Source organism: Vicugna pacos, unplaced genomic scaffold, assembly GCF_048564905.1.
Source record: "Vicugna pacos unplaced genomic scaffold, VicPac4 scaffold_115, whole genome shotgun sequence".
Lineage (NCBI taxonomy): Eukaryota > Metazoa > Chordata > Mammalia > Artiodactyla > Camelidae > Vicugna > Vicugna pacos.
Window position 1 is genome coordinate 541 of NW_027328795.1, and position 23,128 is coordinate 23,668.

The following is a 23,128-nucleotide window of genomic DNA, read 5'->3' on the forward strand; positions in this document are numbered from 1 at the left end:
TCCCAAGTCAGAATTCAGGCTCTTCTTATATTAAAAAGGGGAAGCGGGAATGCTTGGTTGATGCAAACTTGGTGTATGAATTCTTTGTTTTTAGAATCCTTTGTTCTTGCAGCTCTTCACCTGGGTCAGATCCGTGTAAACCTCCAACAAGCAAATGTTATTTTCTATTCTGTATCTTGTTATCTTTATACGAATGGAAAAGTGATAATATCCTTCAAAGTCAGAGCCTTGAGAATAGGGTCTCCTGTATATTTCAGGATCTAGGCAACATTGTTTCACAAAAGGTGCAGAAACAGCAAGACTAAGCCTAGGAAACAGGGCACAGGTTTAAAGTCAAAGGAACAGATCTTATATGGAGTCAGATTTGTTCTTTCCTATTTCAGTAGTGCCATGGAGAAGGCACTGTGGGCAGCTTTCTGTAGGGTCCTGGAGGCTTTCTCTCTCAGCCTCTGTGCGCCTCTATTGAAAACCCGTCATCGCTATCTGGCCTGCTGGAAAACCAGTCCGCCTGTTTTGCCCTGAAGTTGTGTTCTGTTTATAACTCATCTCTACTCCTTGGAAAACAACTCAATAAAAACTCAGTTGGTTTCCCACCAGCCCTGAGCAGGGGTGAGGGATAGCATGTTATTATTTTATAAAAAAAATATATAAAAAAGTTTTAAAACAGCACTGGGCACATAGGAGAGAGACAATCAATGCTTCCTGGCTTAAATCGAAAATGATGACTCAGTGAGTCTATGGCTGCTGTATTTGCTGAACTAGTTACTCCTTTGCTCCATTACACATTTATTTTAACTGAAAAAGAAATATATGCATATGGTTAAAAAAATTCAAACAGAGCAAAAAATACTCAAGTGAAAGAAGTTTTCCCTCATCCTCTGTTCTTACACGCCTCCCTGGAGATGCCAATGTTTACAATCCTTTGTGTGCTTTTCCAGATATGCTATGCAAGTTCCCACCAATGTATGTAAATTCCTTTAAAGTTTTACTTATTTTTAACTTTAAGGGATTTAAATCCTCAAGTGGCTTCTGCCACAGTAATAGAAAAGAAGAAATCTGACTCCATATTAGACCTGTTCCTTTGACTTTAACCCTGTGCTCTGTCTCCTAGGCTTCTTCTTGCTTGTAAAACAATGTTGCCTAGAGCCTAAAATATACAGGAGAGCCTATTCTGAAGGCTCTGACCTTTAAGGGTATTTAACACTTTTCCAATCATATAAAGATAACACGTTGCAGAATAGAAAATAACGTTTGTTTTGTTGGAGGTTTACAGGGATCTGACCCAGGGAGATAGCTGCAAGAACAAAGGATTCTAACAAGAAGGAATTCCTACACCAAGAAGTTTGCAAAAACCAAGCACATAGGAAAGCAGCCTGAATTCTGACTTGGGGAGATGGTTTTCCAGGACATTAGTTTGCCATCTAGGTCTACAGAAACTTGCTATTCCATGCCCCAACACTTGGTCTCCCAACTTACTGGCCTGTCCTGCACTGAGGAGAATGAATTTGGACTCAATAACACTTCTACCTACCTAGCAAGTTGGACACTGGGACTGAGGGCAGCTCTCCCACACACAGGGGCCTACGGTGAGCCCTTGATTATTCCCCGAGGTTGGGGTGTGGTTTACCCAGGAGGGATGGGGACTCTACACCAACACTCAGGCAGTCTGCTCCTTCTGGGGCTCTGACATTTTACCTCCCGCTCCCTGCCAGCCCAACATTTGGGACAGTGGAGCTAAGGCAGAGATCGTGCCTGCCTGTTTCCCAGCGTGTAAAAGGGGAATATGTACTCTTCCCAAGGTAGTTCTGAGAAACAACACCTGCGGGTGCTTGGTTCCCTGAGCAACAGTAAACCTAGCTCCTTGTGGGGGCAACGGGTATGATACCCGTAGGGTTTCTGCAGAGACCTTAGCTGGAGGGCTGGGCCAGGGACGTAAAATATGAGCTGTGGGCAATGACGGGTAAGAGAAGGGTGTATAGGCAGGACTGCTGCCTCCTTCGGGGTGCCACAAGAGGTAAAACGCTTTCTCCCCATCTCTGTTACTCCCCTCCCAATTCCAGATAACTGCCTTCCCTCTGCTCCTCCTGTCCATGTGTCTCCCTCCACTTTTCCCCGCCTCCCCTCCTCCTCCCCTATTCTCCCTCCCTCGGTTCCCCTTCTCTCTCAGGACCCAGAGCGGATCGCTGGCCCTCCTGCGCATGCGCAGTTGCTGCCAGCTGGACCGCGGGTTGGAAGCTCCAGCTCCGAGCCGGGGATCGGCCCCAATGGCTTCTCAGCTCTGTCGCCCTGTAGGCCTTTGGCTACTGCCTGGGGCCGGGGCCTCTGGCTGTGGAAGTGCAAGGTGAGGGGATATCGGGAAAGGGGTGAGGCGGCTGCGGGAGGGCGGTCGGCGTGTCACAGCCCCCCAGGGCGCCAGTCAGCGTGTGTTCAGCTGGATTGCTCGGGCCAGACCCCTCTGCCCGCGCCACCTGCCCCGGCGCCCCGGCCACAGCTGTCCAGGGCCAGGTGTGCCCCTGCGACTCTTGGCCCAGCCGGGCTCCCCTCAGTCCGCGGCTGGCGTCCGCTTCCCCTCTCCCGCCCGCGAGTCCTCCCCTCCCGGGCTTCCTCTCCTAGGCCGCCGACCCGTCCCCACCACTGGGCGGGCTGTGTCCCGGGCGGGCGGGGTCTGCACACCCGGACGGGGCGGGCGGCTTGGGCTGAGGCTGGGGCTGGCCTCCGAGCGGGGCTGCAGCCCGCGTCCCCCACCCCGCTCTCCCTGCCCCGCGACCCCCGGGCTGCCTTCCTCTCCCTTTCCCGATCCCTGAGGTCCAGATTAGCGGCGTGGGCGCTGCTCCCCAGGCTGAGAGCCCGCGGCTGTAACTCCCAGCTTCTCCTGGTGGAGTCGGGAAAAGGGAGCGGCAGTGCTGAGGGAGCTTCTGTCTCCTTGATCAGGATTTCTGCCCCAGGTAAGTACCTTGAACACTTTCAGGTGTTATGATGGCGGTGCTTGTTGATGTCACATGTTTTTATACTGAGAGGGATTACAGTGGTGAAAGCAGGGCTTGGTTCAGTTAAAAATGAGCTGAAGGCATGAGGCTGTCTCATCCTCCATCATTCACTCTCCCAGGGTGAAACGTGAGACCGTCGATCTTAAAAAGATACTTATAGTCCCTAACTAGTGCAGCCCAGCTATTGTGTGTTAACAGGAACAGCACAACCTGAGGCGTTGGAGACCCAGGGACATTGCACTCCTAAAGAGCTCCTGGCAAAATCTGGTTTGTTTTGTTTTTTTTGTTTGTTTGTTTTACTTAAATTGTGGGACAGACTAGTAGTATAGAGGGAAAAATAATTGGCAAGAAGGATTTTTTCATATAACAGCTTTATTGTGATATTGTTCACACACCATGAAGTCCACCCACTTGAATGTTACAATTCAGCAGCTTTTAGCATATTCACATTTGTGCAACCATTATTATTCCAGAACGTTTTCATCACATCAGAAAGACCAGTTGAAATGCATGACCTATCCACCCCTTCCCAGTGGTGGTTCTAAAGAAGTTTCTTGGCTGTTCCTGACCATAAATTAACTTGTTACATTCCATGAAATATCTGGGAGGAATTCTAATCAGAATTGCAATGAATCTGTCTATCAAAGCAGGAAGAATTAATGTCTTTATGGCATAAACTTCTTCTACACATGAATATATCTGGGACCCTATCTTTTCATCTGTCCAGAGCCAGGCCTATGGGAAATCCTCATTAATTCTTGGGTTTGTGAATGATGAGATTCAATACATCATTAGATGCAACTGTAGCCTTTCACTGAAGAGAAAAGTAACCTCGTAGAAGCCAAGTGATTCTCTGATGGTTAGAATGAGTGACCGCCAGTGCTGGAGTATTCGAGTGGACTTGGTGCTTGCAGAGTTCTCCACCACCTACAGCTAAGGGGATTACCGTGTTCTTTTACTTTTTTTTTTATGGCGTTGCTTTTATTTTTACTTATTATATAAAATTATTTTTTATTGAAGTGTTGTAAATTTACCATGTTAGCTTCAGATGTACAGCAGAGATTCAGTTATAAGCTTATGCATATGTATATAAATGTTTTTCAGATTGTTTTTACTGCAACTCATTACAAGAAATTGAAAATAGTACCCTGTGCTATATAGTAGGTCCTTGTCATTTATTTTATATTTATTAATGTGTATCTGTTAATCCTCCCTTTCCTGCCTGCTAACAACAGTTTGCTTTCTATGTCCATGAGTCTATTTCTAGCAGCACCGTTTTTGCTAGCAATATATGCTGGTTGGCTCTTTTCTGTTTCAGTAGTTCCATCTTATGTGTGGGCGTTTTTCTTCTGGTGGGCCTGTGTGTGGTTTGCACACGTGATAATAGAGATCTGTATTTGGGAGAACTCCAGGCCTCGTGTAGTCCCTCGTATGGAGCGCCCACTGAACTGATGCTTGAACTTGGAAAAAAACAGTAAATGTTGGAATTTCCACTATGGTTGAGACTTCCAGGTTTCTATAACCTCTTTAGCCCACCTAAATTTTGGCTGCACCCAATACTGGATAATTTGGTGGAACTTCATGGTATGGTGGTGTAGAGACAGGGCCTTGTATGCTTCTTCTCTTTCCTTTTTCTAACAATCATTTTCCTGGGCCTTCCAGGTACTCCCCCAGAAGGGCCCAGGGCTGGCTTGGTGCTGCACTGAGGCAATATTTGTTAATAAGTCCCTTTCCTCATCTCTTCTGAGCCTCCATTTCCTTCTCTGCACAATGAGGGCTTAGACTAGATAAGTGCTTTTCAGTTTCTTTTAAAGCCGTGTTTCCTTTGAGAAACAGAAAATTCAAATCTCTCCTCCCATCACAACCCTTTAGATTTTGACACGTCCTCCAAGGAGTCACATAGCTCTTTGTGGTAAATTGATGTGATTGTGATTCCACGTGGCACAGAAAAGACTCTTCAGAGATTTATTGCAGGGAGAGGGCAGGAAAGGGGCAGTATGTCACACTTTCTTGTGTGAGCACTGGAGCAAAGGCTTGGGTTTAAATACAGTGTCTGATGTGGCAACTCTCTAATCTTGCACAATGTGATAAACCTCTATCCCTAGTTTCTTAATGTGTCAAGTTGGGGTGGTAATGTTTTAAGGCTTTTGTGAAACATTATACACATAAGCCATTTGTGTCTCGGTAGATACAAGACCTGCTAGAGAGTCGGAATTTCTTTAAAAATACATATATATTGTCCACATCACTCTGTCTGTGTGTATTTTGAAGTTCCTGGAGGGTGAGGGTTGAGTGTAATGTCCATCGTGGGACAGGTGGCCCATGGGTCTGTGTGCCTCAGATTGCCCCCTCCTCCTCAGTCCTCTTCCTCTCAGTCCAGGATGAAGTTCCCTAGTAGATTTACACACAGGTCTTGTGGAAATGGCTTTTCATTTTATTGTTTCACCAAGGAGGGTTGCCATCATGATCTCTGTGGTCAGGTTTTGGTGACCTGAAGGCTATGCAATTGGGGATTTCTATTTTATAAAAAGAAAAAAAATTACAAATACAAAATTAGACCTAGGTTGGTGGCAGGGGCTTTTGAAAGTGGGGACCATTAGCTTTTTTAGCTTCAGGTGCAGTGGCCTCTGGCCACGAGGACACATCCTCATGCTCTGAATTTGGAGGGACCAGTGGGTTCAGTGGGAATATTTACTGAGTGCATCTCATGGGCTGCGCATTCTCTTATTTGTACTGTGTGTTCCTTATTTGAGACGGTGAGCTGATTTAAACTCAATAGCCTCTTTAAAATAATAGACTTTTTATTTTTAGATGTAATGTAGATTCCCATGTAGTTGTAAGAGATAATATGGAGAGGGCCTATGGACTCTTTGCCCAATTTTCTTTAATAGTTCCATCTTGCAAAGTTGGGGTACTATTCATTCGTGACTCACTAACCCTTTTAGGTTTGTGTTATTGCCCTCATTTCTATTTATGAATAAACTGGTGTTGAGAGAAGCACACAGGTCTGCCCAGGTCACCCACATGGTTAGTGAAGATTTGGGTGGAACGTGGGCTTGGCATTTCCAAGCAGTACCATTATGATGGTCTGTGGCAGGGAGCAGCATTCACTTTGCTTGTTTATTCATTCATTCAACAAACATTTATTGAATAAACTCTGTGGGTCAGATGCTTTCATAGGGTTATCTGATTCTTCAGCAGTATGGAGAATCAGGTAATGTTTTCTTTTTCTTTTTTTTTTTAATATGAGAAAAATATCTCTGAGAGGTTATAATCTCCCCAAAGGAAAAATAGCTCATAAATGAGGGATAGTACATTTGTACAGTTCCTTCTTCTTATGCAGGTGGTACCCTAGGCATTTTACATTTGCAAACTTCCATAATCCAGATATATTCTTGTAAGGCAAGAAGTTTTTTTTTAATTGAAGTATAGTCAAGTTTACAATGTTGTGTCAATTGCAAGGTGGTTTTTTTTGAATTTTGAATGGAGAAAATATTTTTTGAGGGGGTTAATTAAGTTTATTTATTTGTTTCATTTTTCTAAAATGAGGTACTGAGGATTGAGCCTAGGTCCTTGAACATGCTAAGCACGTGCTCTACCACTGAACTGTACCCTCCTCCCCAAAGCAAGTTTTCTTACCCATTATTCTGCACCTTAGGAGTTCAAATAAATTGGCGTTGAAATCCAGATATTTTGATCCTACTATGGTTCTTTTCATTATATCCTGCTGAGGGGTGGGGAAGCAGTTCCTTTATTCATTCATTTATTCAGCAGTTTTGAGCACCGACTTTGCATCAGGGCCTGCCTAGGTGCTTGGAAACAGAAAACAAGAAATGATCCTTTTCTGCAGGGGATGGAAGCCTAGACCAAAAGCTGGGTAATGTGATCTGAGCTTCAGTAGCCATGTGCAGATGCTGAGGACAAAATTATCCCCGATTTGCTTGGACTTCCCTTGCCTTCTGGCTGGTGCACACCAGGTCGCCGCATCCCAGTGAGGCCCGCAGCCCACAGCACAGTATGTACATCGACTTACCCTCCCTTCTCGGCAGGGCCTGCAACATGAACGCCCCTGACTACGTGCAGTGCGCTGAGGACCACCAGACTCTCCCGATTGTGGTCCAACCCGTGGGGATCATCTTAGAGAATTTCTTTTGCATCTATAATGGAATCTCCTTGGTGAGCCAGATCAGACCGTGCGGCTCCCAGTGGGCACTCTGTATCTACTATAGGTATCTCTATGCGCCCGAGAATGGATGGAGTGACTTCCAGACCCACCGCAATGTCATGGGCCTTGTCACCATTACTGACTGCCTCTTGGCCAAGACCTTCTAGAAGCTCCACGCACAGAGGAGCTGTATGGCACCACGCTCTACGACTCTCAGCTCTTTGTCTTTGTGCTGTATGGGGAGGTGGCCGAGCAGCCGCACACCGATGTGGCCTTCAATCTACGAGGACTGCGGGTGGTGGAGAAGAGGATCGACGACTTCACTGAGTCACTCTTCATCTTGCCCAAGTCCAAGTGGCTGGATGGGGACCCCGAAAATTCTGGGGAGAAGACCCCCCTCCTCTACATCCTATTTGAGAAGGAGGACTTCGTGGGACTGGACACAGACAGCAGGCAAGTCAACCTGAAGGCCGGGCCACCCTGGCTGTGTGACAGATTGCTTCCCTACATCCAGAATGGGATCATCAAGGAGGAGGGCTTTCTTGTAGCCAAGGCGGGAAGGAGGTGTAGCCCGCCGGTTTTCAGACGTTTAAAACTAAATCCGCCTTTGTTTCAGAGAGATCCTTTTAGGGTTAGTGTGGACACTTACTCCCCCTTTTCAGCCAGGACACTTGGGGGGACCCCTGGAGTTGCTGTCCAATAGAGTAGCCACAGCTACTGATGTTAGTAGTGCTGGGGAGGAGGCCGGTCTGAGCTGAGATGTGCTGTAAGTCAAATGCACATCAGACGCTGAAACTTGTCTAGTAAAAAGAATATAAACTATCTTGTTACTTTCTATATTGATTACACGACAAAATGATAGTATTTTACATACAGTAGAATAAGTAAGGTCTGTTCTTAAAATCAGTTACTTGGTTTTTTTTTTTGTTACATTTTAAACGTGGCAACTGGGAAATGTTATTTACATGACTCTCATTTCATTCCTGTTGGACAGCCTGTCCTGGGACAGTTTCATCCCTTTGCTTATAAATGAGACTCTGAATCCCGAGACGCAGAACGAGGTGCTGGTTGAGCTCAGGGTGGAGCCGATGTCTCCTGCCTCCCAGGCCCAGCACCAGCACGGCTCAGGCCCTCTCCCCTGCCTGACAGCCACCATGCCAAGTTAGGACATCAGAAACACTGCCAGGGGCTTCCGAATTAGCTCCTTACGCAGGGAAAGGCTTGTCACGGTGTATGGGACACAGCAGGGAAAAATTCGTCCTCACTTTGTCCCTGTGATTAGGTCAAAGGCCCCACTCTGCCTTGGAAGTGCAGACGATCTCTTCTGGGCTGCCTAACCCCTCACCCTCTACTATGTTTCCCTGTGTATCTTTCAAGCTGTCCCTCGGGCAGAAGAGGGTGAGACGTCTTTGCCGAGAGGTGGTCCCCCTTTACTGGGGAGAGTGAGGTGAGCTGTGTCCCCCTGGCCTACGGCCTCGGGCCTTGAGTCTGGAGAGCGCTCATGGCGGTCCCACAGGTGACGGTCGGAGGACATGGCACGTGCTGCCGGGCCCGCTGTGCAGGAGGGGCTCTGTGATTCTCTGTGATTCTAAGGTCAGATTCTACTTTCTTGTTGTTGGTAAGATGGAGGAGAAGATGCCAGAGAATTGATAAAAAGAAAATCCACACCAGTCCTGTGAATGACAGACACAGGGGATCCGTGTCCCACCTGCGTGTGGTGCCTGGCGGGCTCTGGAATAATTTTCACTTCCTCCCCGGACATTCCTCTATGGCTTAAGGAAGGGGAGAGGCATGTCGTGGCCATGATCTGTACTTGTCCTCACAGGGCCCTGTGATCTACATGCCCACACTACACTTCTGCTCCTTGGAGATGAGGTGTCAGGTTTAGGAAACTGGGCACTGCTGAGGGCATAGCTGCCAGAACCGTGCTACACCAAGGCTGGCTCCGTTCACCTCACCTGTCACCTCCTGTTGAGTCCTAAGGCGTCATTCAAGGTAGGTGCATCGGTGCAATGAAAGCAGGGACCTCCTTCACCCCCTGGACAGACTGGTGGGTGATCAGTGGAAGCCTGGAGCCCTGCCCCAGCCCCACGCCAGTGCCTCCTATTTTGTCATAGGAGGCACTGATGACATTTTTGCTCAGCAACTGCTTGGCTCTGATTCTGCAGAGCCAACAGAGAATGCCAGCTTGTTTTTGCCTTTTGAAGTCTGCCCTTGGGATTTGGCAGAGTAGCTGGATGTGTGCTTAGCCCATAGTGGTTGACACTGTCACCATTGTTTACCCAGAACCTCGTGTACCAGGCATGGCTGCCGGCATCAAAATACAGCAGCACATTAAACCTCCCTCCTGGTGGGTCTGTCTGTTCTGGTACCATAAGGGCTCAGCCAGCATCTGAACGTCAGTGAGATAACGTGGCCAGTGAGCTCGGGTCAAGCACGTTCTCCTCCAGTGACTTTTACTCCATTGTTGCTTTTACTATTCCACAGTCATTAATTTTTTAAACAATGCTTTGGTTCAGGAGCAGAACCTAATTCTCCCCTGTTCCTCTTGGTGGGAGTGAGTAAAGTTGTCCAGCTTGAAATGCGACCACATTTTGTAGCTCAAAAGCTGTCTACACGCATCTAGGTGAAGTTTTGGTTTGGGGCGCTGACCACGTTGGGGTCCCCCGGCAGCATCGCTCCCCTCAGGCCCCTGCCTTCCCTGGATCAGGAGGTGAGGGTGGGTCTCACCGTCCCTGCGTCCCTGTCCTCATCACACTGACGTAATTTCTTGTAAATGCTGTCAAAGTCATTTTTGTTCTCGTGTGTTTCTAATTTTGGCTGTTCCTCTATTCCTTTTTCTATTTTCCTTTTTCCCTTATACCACCCCGTGAGCATGTTGTTGGGTCTGAAAATGTGGGCTGTGCACACCCTGCATTGGAATAGCCAGATCGCCCTCTGTGCCGTCTCCATCGCTATAAAAAGCAAAAACTTAACAGTTGCCATGTTTCGTATATTATCCTAGTCATCTTATTTTCTACTTTTTTGGAATTTTTGCTATGTTAGCACATCACCCACTGGAGTTTGATATCTGTTAAAGTCCTTGCTTTGAGGAACCTGTTAGTTCGTCCTTATATTTGGTAACAAATGCTCTCTTACTAATTTTGTTTATTTGTTTTGAAGAAGTGAGATGCGAATTGATTTAGGCGGCTGCTGAGGGATTTTTTTCATGGAGTATTTAAACTTGGAAAGTCAAATTCTGCAGCACCTTGCTTGATTCTGGCTTTTACACAAACGTGCTCGGCACATGGTTCCTGGCTGTCGCTGTGTGACGTGCGTGACGGCGCTTTCTGGCCGGCGGTCACTGGTGAGGAAGTGGCCGGCTCGGGGGTGAGCAGCTGCAGGGGACGCTGTTGGAGGAAGCAGTCACCGGTTTTTTGTTTTTTGGTTTTTTTTTTTGCATTCACCTTCCCAGTGCCATTTACTTTACTTTGCATTCATAGAGGGGCAGGAGCGGGCCTAAAACCATGCCACTCTTTTGTTCCCTTTATGAGGCTGGTTTTTCTAAGTATCAGGAAAACATTGCCTTGTCCTAAGTAACTGGTTCACTTGGATCTGGTGGACACAGGGACCGCTAAAGGGGACCGTAGCTTCCTCTCTGCTTCAGCCAGTGGGCATTCAGAGCCAGGTCTGTGGTTTGCCTCAGCAGCCGTGCAGGCCTCCCTGCACCGGCCTTTACTTTTACCCCTTTTTGGCAGTAAATAGCTGACTCTGTGTCTGTTGCAGCTGATGTCCACCACTGACGGCCGTGTGGTTATTTTGCGGTAGTGAGTCTCCAACACCCCTGTCAGCCGTGAAGGGACCTTGCATTCTCACCCCGACCCTGGTTCATCTCACCCAGGGAAAGGGCTTGGCCACCACCGTCATGCTGGACATGAGGCCTTGTTTCTCCTTTCATGCTCTGGTCCAAATGTGGACACTTCATCCTTCACTGACTTGGTCTCGCTTGAGACAGTCCAGACTTTCTGAAAGAGTCCATCACATTCTGGGGGGGAACAGAACAGAAGTAAGAGTCGCAAGTAGGAGTCTAGGCTGTCTGGGTTGGCAAATGCAGGCTGGGATCTGTGATGGCCGGTCTGTGCCCTGGAAACTGGCCTTTCCCGTGGCTCCCGAGAGAAAAGGGGTCGGAGCGAGAACAGACTTGCCTGGGTTCCTACCATCCTCATCTGCTCACTGACAGGAGTGTCAGCTAACTAGGAGCTCCCCCAGACCTCGGGCCCTTCAAACCTCAGATCACGGGAGATCCTTGAGTCCCTTCTTCTGGTCCTTCTTTGTGAGAATCCAGTGCCTTCTGAGGTGACTGGCAGCAGGAGATGCCTCCCCCTCCAGGGAACTCCCTTCGGAGGACTGTGACTCAGTGCACCTTGCTGTGAGCTTGTGGGTTTCCATCGTGCTCCCTGCAGAACCAGACTTGAGACTGGCTTAGCGACAGAAATAACAAGACTGATTCCAGGGCAGGGCCAGGTGGAGGGAACAGTGGAAATTGAATGTGACCTCAAACAACTAGGTGGGTGCTGGGGCTGTTACTAAAATGGGGAGCCTGGGAGGTACCTGCCAGGAATCGAAGTCTAGAGTAAATGGTGGACATAAGGCCTTTTTTTTTGACATATGGCATTTTTAAGATGCCATTTGTCATCCAAGTTAGGACTTCCAAGAGGCACTCGTGTCTATGAGCCTGGGGCTCAGGTGAAGGAGCCGGACTAGAGATACACATTGGGATTCGTCATTCTTAGCTGGTGTTCACAGCCGTGCAAGTGGATCAGCTCATCTCAAGAGGTGCAGACTGTGTCTGAGGGGGGGCAGGGCTGTGCCTGGTTTGGAGGAAAGCCCGGACCATGCAGCTTTGGTGTGTCAGTCAGCGGCGTTTGTGATTTTCAGAGCAATGGCATTTATCCTTAAGGTTCTGGGGGGTGGGCAGGGCCACACAGGAAGAAATCTGAAGAGAGGGTTTTGGCCACGTGTGCGCGTCTTGGGACGATCCAGAGGCTGCAGGGTCCAGAAGGGGAAACTCCTCAGAAGCTGGAGTCGGAGTGGGGAGTTGGGAGAATGTAGTCACACTCTCCTGTGATGAAGGGAGGGAGGCCTAGGGAGTCCGCACCCTAGCGGACTCTCTTTCCCACGAACAAAAGGCAATCAGACAGAAGATTTGAGGTAAGAAGGGATGGGCGTTGGGAGAGGAGCCAACCTGGAGAACGGTGGTTGAACAATTCTTGAATAGTCTCCCTGAAACATAGAGTTAAAAAAACCCAGACTCTTAAGAATATTGATAGTGACTGGGGAGGAGGCAGTTGTTTTTCTGACCTCCTAAGGGTAAGGTATGTATCCGGGGATATACAGAAGAATCGGGCAGTCTGTTCCTGGGGCTTCACCCTTACCAGGGGGAACAGTGCAAGTTTAAAGGGGGAGAAGGGCAGCGGAGGGAAACTAGCCAGGTCCCGTGTCACGTACCAGTCGGCCGCCCTACTTGCGTGTTGCATTCACATCCATGCCTCCCAAGTGGGCGGTGGCAGCCCCGTTTTGAAGATTGGGAAGCCTCCTCAGAGGTTTAAGGAATTGGTTCATTTAGCAGCTAGTAAATGCTGTAGCAGGATTCCAGCAGGGCCTTGTCAGACTTCAAGGGCATGTTCTCTCTACTAATTCCGGTTGTACCTGAAATGGTGAAGTGAGTCAGTTTCGGAGCCTTTCAGAGAAAGTACGCTTTAAGTGCCTCAGGACTGTTGCACAAAGCTCAGTGTTCTTTCATGGTTCGGAACCACCGCAGTGCTTTTTGCCCCACAGATGTAAGGTCTTACTCCTTTGACGATGGCGTGGTTGTAAATGACATACAGGTGCAAAACCACACTTAGCAGCTTCTGAAGGGAAACTCTCCTGTTCTCCCTTGATCGGCTTTCTTCCACGGGATGTAACTGTGCTGCAGCTAAGGCCTGAGCTTTCCGTATGGAGTGAGGGTTTGATATCCAAATTTAGCATAAAACAGTCAGATGGAGAAAATCGAAGATGACAATATATTTTGGGGTTTCATTAGACAAGACATACTATCTGTTAATGGCTCATAAAGCTAATGAAATTGAGTACAGAACATTGCATTTCTTACTTTCTACTGAGAGCTGTCTTCCAACATAAGGTTCTCTGCTTTGGAACTTCAGCTCAGCCACTAGGGCGCCTGTCATTGTGTTGGTGTGATTGCATTTACACAGTGCATGTAATCTGGGCTTCCTTAGCCCCAAACACTCCAGTGCAGAATCATAGGCTGTAGCCATCACTTAGTTATACAAATACTTCTAAAACTATATGATACCAAAAAAAAAATAAATAAATAAAAATAAAGAGAGAGAGGGAGATTGCCTTTATCAAAGTTCCTTTGGATTTTAACTGCAAAGTGTTGTTGAGCAGCTCTGGTTTCCTTTGGATATGAATATATACATTTCTTTGCATGTAACTTGGATTTCAGGCTTGAACACCAAGCTCTTGTTTTCCATGAGCCACAAAAATCATAGCCAAATGACACACATATGAAACAGTTTATTCTTTTTATCTGAGACAGAATCCTTGAATTTGGGACTTGAGCTGCGACTTTCCTGTTTGCTCTTCCCACCCCTCTTGTCACCTCACTCCTTTTTCCCACGTGGCCTCCAAGAGGTCATGGTCTCATAGGAGCAGGTGGACAAATACCAGTTGGTCGCCAAGCAGTGCTGCTGTAGATGGAGCCCAGCCAAGAGCTAAAGGACATCATCAGGGAGGACTTCCTGGAAGAAATTGGCTCTACATTCAGTTCTGGGGACAGAGTAAGAGTCAGCCAGGGGAAGGAATCAAGAGGGTGACTCAGGTGGCAGGAGCAGCCCGGGTAGAGGCCTGGAGGCTTGTGGGGTGGGGACTCGGGGAGACTGCCCTGTGTGGTCCAGGGTGGTGGGTGACCCTGCTTTGAAGGACACTGGAGAGGGCCTAGGGGTGGAGGGCTTTGGAGGAGCTTGGTTTTTACTAGAACTGACACAGAAGAGGCAGTGAAGGGTGTCAGCAGGAAGTGACCCTTAGGAGAGCAGCTCTGCCTGTCCTTTTGAGTCCCACCCCTTCATTCTTTTATTCACAACACACGCAATTCTGAGTGTCTAGGGGAGAGGGGGTGGACCCACAGTAGTAAGCAAAATGTACTTGCTTCTTGAGAGCTTAGCAGTGTCAGAAGTTGACTTAGATTAAAATGTTTTATTAACACAGCAGGGCACCTAATCCAAAGTGCGGAGGTTGGAGGGAAGGAAGACTTCCTTGACAAACAGTTAAAATGAGCCTGGAGGCTAGTGGGAAGTAGCAGCAGGTCACGGGGCCCCTGAGGTCACTGGGGACCTGGTACTGAGGTGAGGATGGACAAGCAGGGTCGGGGGTGGGGCTAGAACTCTACCAGGGAGCCTCTGATGGGTTTGAAGTGGGGGAGATGTAATCAAATTTGTGCTTTGGGAAGGCTGCCTTGGCTGTGCGTGTGTGTGTGTGTGTGTGTGTGTAGCGGGGAAGAGGGGGAGGGTGTCACCAACTGGGAGGGTCATTAGAAGACCATTCACAGGCTCGGAGGCCACCAGTGGGAGAGGGGCGTCGGGACTGCTTGGGGACCGCAGGGGCAGAGTGGATGCCGGGTTTCCTTGTGTGGAGGGCTTGTTAGCGGGGTCGCTCTAGCGACACATTGTGGCTGGAAGTAAACAGATGGAGGCCGCCAGGTGGACTTACCTCTTCTCTCCTTCCCTGCCTTGTGTGATGATCTTAGCTCTGCCAACATATGGAACAGAAGAGCTAAGTTCCAGAGTAGCCCAGGACTTTGCTGGGCTCGTTCAAGTGAGAGCAGATAGGATTTAGGCTTGTGTTGAGATCTGTAAGTTAACTTAGCTAGAAACGTCCTGTCTTTTGGATTTTCATAGGGGTAGTAATTCTTGATAAAGATTGCTTTCTTGGTGAGAGGAAATTTAATACAACTGATGTCTTTCTCAAAAAATATCTTATCTTTTAAGAAATTTAATATTCAAAATAATAGGAATATTTTAAAATGATAAACTAAGGCTTTCGTGTAGTTTCTTTGGTTTCTGAGTTGATGTGTAGGTAGACCCTTTGCATTACATAATAGCACATCTTTGACAGTATTTAAAGAGCTGTTAGTGAGCGCCCCCAATTTGAAAGCATCATTAAAGCTTGCTCTGAAATAGTGAAGTCATATAGGTCTTGTTTGCAGAAGCCAGATATTTGGTTTATAATCTGCAGCATAGCTCCCTTTATAAAATAATAATAGATTCAAAATTAACAAAGTGGAAAATAATTGATTTTTTTTAAAAAATGAAACATAAACTTTCTTGTGCTATTGTTGCAACTGGAAATTTTGAAAAGAAAAATCCTATTGTAATATCATCTAAGTGAAATACATATATGTCTGTCACATTTGAATAGTAACTGCACAGTGGTTTTTGAAGTCAGGATCATTCCAGCTCAGATACTGGCAGTGATGGTTGCTGGTTTTCAATGGAAGAGCCTAAATTTGCTTTCTTAGCTTTATTCTTTTCTTTTCTTATATTTTCTTTTCTTTCCTTTTCTTCTCTTTTCTTTTCTTTTCTCTCTCTCTTTTATTTTATTTTTTTTTTTTGGGTAGTGCGAGGGTTGAGTAGTGCTGTGCCAGCATGATTTGGGGCAATTTGTGGGCAGATGTCGTGCAGCAGCAGTGAGATATTTCCATGCATTTTACTTTCCGGACATCACCAGGGAACATGTGTGGTTTGTGCCTGCAGGATGGGATGCTGCAAGACTCCCTGGTCCATCAATGTTATGCCTTGGAGCTGCTCCGGTCAGTGAATGATTTTCTGTGGCTTGGAGCTAATGTGGTCTGATGCAGATGATCAGATGTGTAACTAAAGTACTGTTACTTGAAATAAGAGAAAAGCTAGCAAAAATGTCTCTAAAATACAGGATGAGGGAGGAGAATTGGCTGAGCTGCTTGCAGTGGGGAATATTCTCAGGTGACTCCCTCACTGTGTCTCCTGTCACTATCCCCCACAGCCCTGCATGGCAGTCCTACTGAAGCAACCATGCACTTTCTCAGAAACGCGCTGAATTTCCTTGTGCCTCTGATTGTTCACTTTTTTTTTTGAAAGCACATCTTGCCCTTTGCTTAAATGCCATCCCTGCTAGCCACCACTTACACTCATTCTTCTGGACCTCGTCCATATATAGCTGCTGAATGAAAGAACAAAATGTAGTATCTCCATTTAGTGGAATATTATTCAGACATAAGAGTGAATAAAAAAGAAAAAATAAATAAAGGGGAATATGAAAAAAGCCATCTGCTCTGGGTAGTCCACCCTGACTGCTCAACCCGGCCTTTTCCCTTTGAAACCCCACCCCTTATACCCCACTCTACTATTTTTGATAGTATTTACCACCTTCTAATAAAGTTTAACATTTTCAAAAAAAGAGAGACATGCTGATACCACTTCAACATGGGAAAGCCTTGATAACAGCACGTTAACTGAAAGGAACCAGACACAAACGGCCACATATTGTTGATTTCAGTGATCTTAGAAATGCCCAGAATTGGCTCATGCAGTGGCAGAGAGCAGATGATGGTTGCAAGGGGCTGGGTGGAGGGGGGTTGTGGAGTGACTGCTAGTGACAGGGGTGTTCTATTGGGGTGATGAAGTGTTCTGGAAATAGATGGTGGTGAGGGCTGCACAACCGTGAGTGTGCAGAAGACTGCTGAGCGCTGTCTCTGGGAGTGCTTGTTGTTGGGGCGGCTTTATTTTGTTCTCATCCTGTAATGTGAAGGGTCATCTTGTGCTGAGACCATTTAACTCCTGTGAGTGGTAAGGCTAAGAGACTTTGCAGAATCATGTTTCTTTTTTCCCCCTTGCTGAGTGTAGGCAAAAATGGTTTAAGCCTGAGAAAGTGCTCCATATGCAGAAATGTCTTTCAGTTTTGGCTGGTGTAAAAATCTTGTGAGCTTTTTAATCATTTAGGACAGTCTGTAGGGGGAAACAGCCTGTGAAGCCTGGGTGAGACTTGGAAGAGCCGCGCTACCCTCCCAGACACGGGTGGGGATTTCACCCCCATTCAGGCAGTGAAGGGCCAAGACCCGTGAGAGGAGTTGACAGTCATGAATATTTATGTGTATCCGCTGCTTCATCTTGGATATTAATTTCTAGCTGAGTCATTTTGTGGCGGCAGCCTCATCCTACATCAGGAATTTATAGTATCTGCTCTTTGAGGTGAAGAGCTGACAGACTTGATTATTTAACAGTCTATCTTGTATTGATATCTCAGATTCCTTTGTCAATCGCAAAACAGCAGAAATACAGACGTCCTTTAATGCCGATGTGACCTGGAGCAGGTTTAGTTTCTGTACCTCAGTGACCTTATCTGCGTGTGGGGAAGATGATAACAGTGCTTCCCTCAGAGGGGCTGGTGAGAGGAGACTGAGAAGCACAAATGGAAGACTTACACGAGATGCTCATGAATGACAAAATTTAGTGCTCTCAGCCTGGTGAGGCCTCAGGGGCAGAGATGTCAGAACAGAGCAGTCCTAGCCGGAGTTCGATCCGCAATGGCAGGTTTTATGATCACTATCACCACTGTGGGTTATCAGGTAGTTTTAAGACTTGGTAATATGAATTCATGAATAATGTTAAAGACTAGACAACTCAGATCCGGTTTACATAGTTCTCAAGATTTCCTGTGAGAAATGGATATTTTTTCCCCATCTTAAATCTGAGTGGATTCTCTAAAAAAATTCTGTAGTCCTCCATCTTTTTCCTTTAATTCTCCTTTTTTTTAAATAAAAGTTTTTAAATGGAGTTACTGGGGACTGAACTGAGGGCCTCATGCGTGCTGAGCACATACTCTCTCAACTGAGGTATACTCTCCCCCATAATTTTTTTAAACTTTACTTTCTTAGTATTCAGAGGTTAGAGGCCTCTAATTCTTTTTTTGGAGACTTGTCCATAAACCGGTAAATCTAAAATTAATGGACAAAATTTGGTTTATTAAAAAAATCATTAGAACTTTTATCAATCCATTCAAAAGGAAATGCTTATTGAGTTAAAATGTTTCTCCTTTATGGTGATTTCTAATTTTTGGTCTAGCTTAACTTATTAAAAGTAATCCTCATCATCATAATGACCAAGCTTGCTGTGAGTGGACACCTACCAAAGGCTAAACTGTTTTTCTCATGTTTTACTTCAAAGCAGGTGTTTGACGGTAGGTATCAATGTCTCCTTTTTGCAGCTGAGGGATTGAGAGGTGGGCAGCTTGTCCCAAATCAAACGCAGCTGGCGGTGCCTAGCTCGGTGCTGGAACCCAGGCTGCACAGGATGCATTCTCAATTTCTCCTCTGATCAGCCTCCCGTTGAGTGGTTTCCCGAACTCCTGTGAGTCCATAAATGACCGATTTTGGCGATCTCAGCCTGATGAGGCCTTCAAAGGAGAGACACCAGTGAGAATGTGAGACAGAGTGGCATAAATTAAAATTGTACATTTTCACAAATGTTGCATTCTCAGGTAATGACTTAAATAGTTTATGTTTTCTTTATATTAGTGCTATGTAAGCACTAAAAACAAAACATTAAAAATGATTATAGTGCAAAATAGGAGTGGGCTTTGAAAGTCCAATCATTGCTAATGATGTTGCTTGTTTTTCTCTAGTGGTGCTTATTGACAGAATAATTTACAATGACTGAATTTGTTTTATGTATGTAGTCTTAGTATGGAGGAAAAGTTTGTCAGTGCATATTGAAAGTAAAATCTTTACTCTTTTCTTTCCTGATGATAAATATGTACGTTGTTTCCATGGCTTAAGTATATTTCCTCATTTGTGAAATTTGAGTGATGCCGTTTACCATGTCTGACTGTGAGAGGTAGACGCCTTGTATACAAAGCATCCAAGAGCTGCTTAGTAAAAATGTGCTGTCACAATGACAGATAGTTTAGAAGGATCAACTGTGAATACTAAAGAGGGTGGCTTGTTTCTGATGCATATTCAATATGGATATATATGAATATGGCTTAAAGTAACAAGGATTCAGGGTTTTGTGTGTGTGTGTGCGTGCAGTATGAAGTTTTAATGAAATCTGTATCATTCTATTGAGACAGGGACTAGTTAAATTGACTTAAGCAGACGACCTTGAAGATTATTTACACAGAATGTGTATTGTTACAACTCAGTGTTCATGCTGCCGTGTAACTATACACTCAGACATTTAAATTCGTAGGACTCTGACCAGAAGCATTAAGTTTAGAAAAATCCACATTGATCATTTTCAGGGAATAAGCTTCTCTCTTTTGTGATTAAAGAAAATTTTGATTTATTTTTCTGCACTCTTAATAGGTTTTAAAATATCAAAACATTGATTTGACATGTCAGCTTTTTTAATAGAAAAAAGCTCATGCTGTTTTAATATGTAAATAAATGTTTTTGTATTTCAATACACTTCTATGATTTCCTGGCTCTTTGAGAAGTATTTTGCAAGATACTTAGATTACCTCCTGTTGGAAAAATACAGACATGACTTTTATGAATATAGGCCTAGTACAGGTCTGTTGGTTTTTGCTACAGTGCAAGACATGAGGACTAGGAGAGCAGTATGTGCTACATAAGCTTTTAGTTATCTGATTCTTGTTTCTGATCCACAGGCAATTTTTGTGTTGCACCTTTCCAGGCAACCAGGAAGGCCTTTTAAGCCATAGGTGGCGCTGTTACACCTTCTTACAGTCTTAACTTTCCTGTTTGTAAAGGAAGTCTTAAACAACGTTTTTTTTTTTTTTTGATTCCTTTGCTTAGTGCTTCAGGGTAGCACAATGTCCATTATGTCTGACTACCTGGAACTATTATTCTGCTTATGTCTTAGTTTTATTCTATCATCTCGCTGTGAACATTTCAGACTTCCTGTGCAAACAGTTGCAACATCAGACTTTTCTTGCAGTGTTAGAAACCAGTGAGCCGGGATTTTATAAAAGAGCTAGAAGCGGCCTCTGGAGCACCTTAAAGCTGAAAAGTGTACTGAGTTCCCTAAGTATTATCCCCACCGCTGTGTGTCAATGGGTGGTAGGAGATTTGGTACATATACAAAGGGGTGTGGTGTTTTGACTTGGGTTTGCGTGCACGCGCTGCCACTGAGCTACGTGATCCTGAGTCAGTTCGTTCTGAGTTTTTCCCTCGTCTGTGAGATGGGGACACTCATTTCTGCTTTGTAGAATTGTGAGAATTAGAAATTATGTAAAGTGTTTAGCACAGTGTGTATGACAAGAGGGCTCATAATCTTAACTGCTGTTTGGTGTGAAGCCATCATTTGATAGTCTTTGGCAATTACTGAGAAACAGGAAAATAAGAAAAGCTGGTTTTATGATGAAAGATATTTGAGGAGGTTCCATAGTTCCTATACACATAATTTAGCATCAGAAGAGTCAGGACAGTTACACAGTCGCCCTGAACCAATGTTAAGCCACAGAATTTTTGTTACTTCATATATGTTGGGGCTTAAGGGGACCCAATACTTATACACATGTTGTGTCCAGCAGCCAACTGAGAGATGACAAAGAAGAACAGGCAGGCGATAAATGTCTCCTTTATTACTGATGAAGCCACGTTCTCCATGAAATTCAGGGCTGTGGGAGAGTGAGTGTCATGACACTATGTCCCAGAATTAGAGACTTACGCAGTCCTAGGTAACTCTGGTCCACAGCGAGCATTCCCTTGAGAGATTCTGACCCATAATGCACAGGACTGTCTTGCCATGGAACTGAGCATCCCAGCTGCTTCCTAAGGGTGGCCAACACTGGAGGGGAAGGAAAGCTTTCATATGCCCTGCTTGTCTCCCCGGACTCACACCTCAATCTGTTAGTGTGAGGAGGGCTAGCCGTGGGCCAGTGGTCAGGGGTGTGAAGGGAGAAGCAGTCTCCCATGGACCAGAGGAGTGGGGAGGAGGGAATCCCCCCTCAGATTAAACAGGTGGTGGCTTGAAACAGAAGGGTGCTCCTCAAGAGTTTATAAGAGGGGAAATAAGGATTTCCTTTGGGACTCAGAATAGTCATGAAACACAGAAGATGATTAGATGGGAGACTTGTAAATCACTTTCTTATTAAATTGAAATTTGTTGGGCACCAAAAATGTGCTACATTCTTTTCTGAGAGTTTTACAGAAATGAATCCTCCAATTTTCACAACAAGTGAGTAAGAAAGATTTGATTGTTATCCCAGGTTTACAGTGTGGAAATTGAGTCACACAGAGGGTAAGTAATTTGGCCAAGGTAACAGAGCTAGTGGCAGAGCTGGGATTTTAATCCTGGCTATCTGGTTTCCAGGCTCCCAGGGATGGGCTTTGGGTGTTTACAGGTATCTGCATCCCTGGATCTCTGTACCTCTGCATCAGTTAGACCAGAAAGGACAGGGAAAGTGGAGTTATACAGGTACTCACAGTCGTGTTTCAGCCACTGTCCATGGAGTGTGCCCCGTGATTGGCATTAATTGTTTTCCAGGCAGTAGATCTGTTCTTATAACAGAAATTTAGTCCATTGAGTTAATCTAGAAACCCTTCCTGCTCTGCTTCTGTCCACGCTTGCCATGTGACTGCCTGCCCGAGATTGGGCCGTGGAGGAGAATCTGTACTCATGGTTGAACTCTGATATTTCAATCTGGTTTGTAGTTTCACATCTCCTGTTACATTAATAAATTAAATTTCTGGTTTTTTTGCATCAGTGTGTCATAAGTTTGCTTAATGTGAAACCAGTCCATGGGAGCCGAGGGGTGCTGACGGTATAATTTCTGAGCATGTGGCATTTCTACCCGTGCAGAAATGGCTGGAGGATGTCCACCTTCCTCACTGATTTCTCCCAGCAGCAGGGTCCTCTCCCACTCCCGGATGTGAGGATGGGATCTCTCTGAGTAGGCCATTCAGAGGCCGAGTCCACCAATCAGATGAAGTACCTGGAAGTGGGTTTAATAGAAGAAAAGGGCTTCCAGGTAGTCCGATGGGCTGTTTGAGTCCGTTTGGTGAAAAGATGTCCACTGTCTGTGGTTGAGCTGCTTCTTTGCCGTTTAAAAGTCTGTATTACATGAAGGGATTTTAAAAAGCAGAAAGGTGTGATTTCAGGTGGTACATCCGCACCGGTGAGTAGTGCTGGATGACCGCCTGTGTGAGGAATAGACAGAGTCTTACAAACTTCATAAAACAGCTTTTAAAGCTCTTCCATCTGAGTGCACTTCGTATGGGGTCCAGTTCATGACTGGTCGCGCTGAGAGGGCACGTAACTGATGATGGCAGAAAGGACATGGAGGCATCAAAAAGGTCCCAGACATGTTCTGTGTTTAGAGGATGGGGCACAGAGTAACATATTTGAGCTGGTTTTTCATTGAACACTTTTGAGTATTTTCTAGGACTCCCCAATCCCCCATGGTTCCATGCAGCTGGGTGTCCCCTCAGTGCAGCTCTGTCAGCGCTTGCCCTGGGCTGACGCGGTGTCACGGGGAGCAGGACGGTCAGTGTCCCCGGCTCCTCCGAGCTCCGTCTCCTCATCCGCAGAGCCGGGTTTCTCATCCGTGTCTACTTAGTAGGATTGCTGAGAATCACACGTGATGGTTGTCAGGTGTGATTTGTGGTTGTCTCTGTGATTGGCGTATAGTCAATATTTGATAGAAACACTTGTTTTTTATTATAATTGTGGCTCCTAGATTGCAGTGGTTTTTAGTCTGCATTTATTTTTTTATATAAATTTATTCTTATTTTTAAGTAAGCACTTGTATTTATTTATTTTCATGAAGGTACAGGGGATTGAAGCCAGGAACATGTGCGTGCACAACAGGTGCTCTACAATGGAGTAATACCCACCCTCCTTGTCTGCACTTAAAAATAAATATTTCAATACACAAAATATTTCTTAAACACCATCATGGGTCCTATTTTCTGCATAGACAATTGAATACATAT

At 45.7% G+C, this 23,128-nt stretch overlaps 1 protein-coding gene across 1 annotated transcript in view; it reads left to right on the plus strand.

Moving 5' to 3' along the window:
• Positions 1-1,207: 1,207 nt before the first annotated feature.
• Positions 1,208-23,128, plus strand: part of LOC140694972 (uncharacterized) — a 31,865-nt gene continuing 9,944 nt past the window's right edge. The window contains exons 1-4 of the mRNA XM_072957968.1: positions 1,208-1,586; positions 2,061-2,341; positions 2,867-2,945; positions 3,186-3,254. Coding sequence (XP_072814069.1) covers positions 1,394-1,586; positions 2,061-2,341; positions 2,867-2,945; positions 3,186-3,254 — 622 coding nt within the window. The 5' untranslated portion in view covers positions 1,208-1,393. The remainder of the gene's footprint in view (positions 1,587-2,060; positions 2,342-2,866; positions 2,946-3,185; positions 3,255-23,128) is intronic.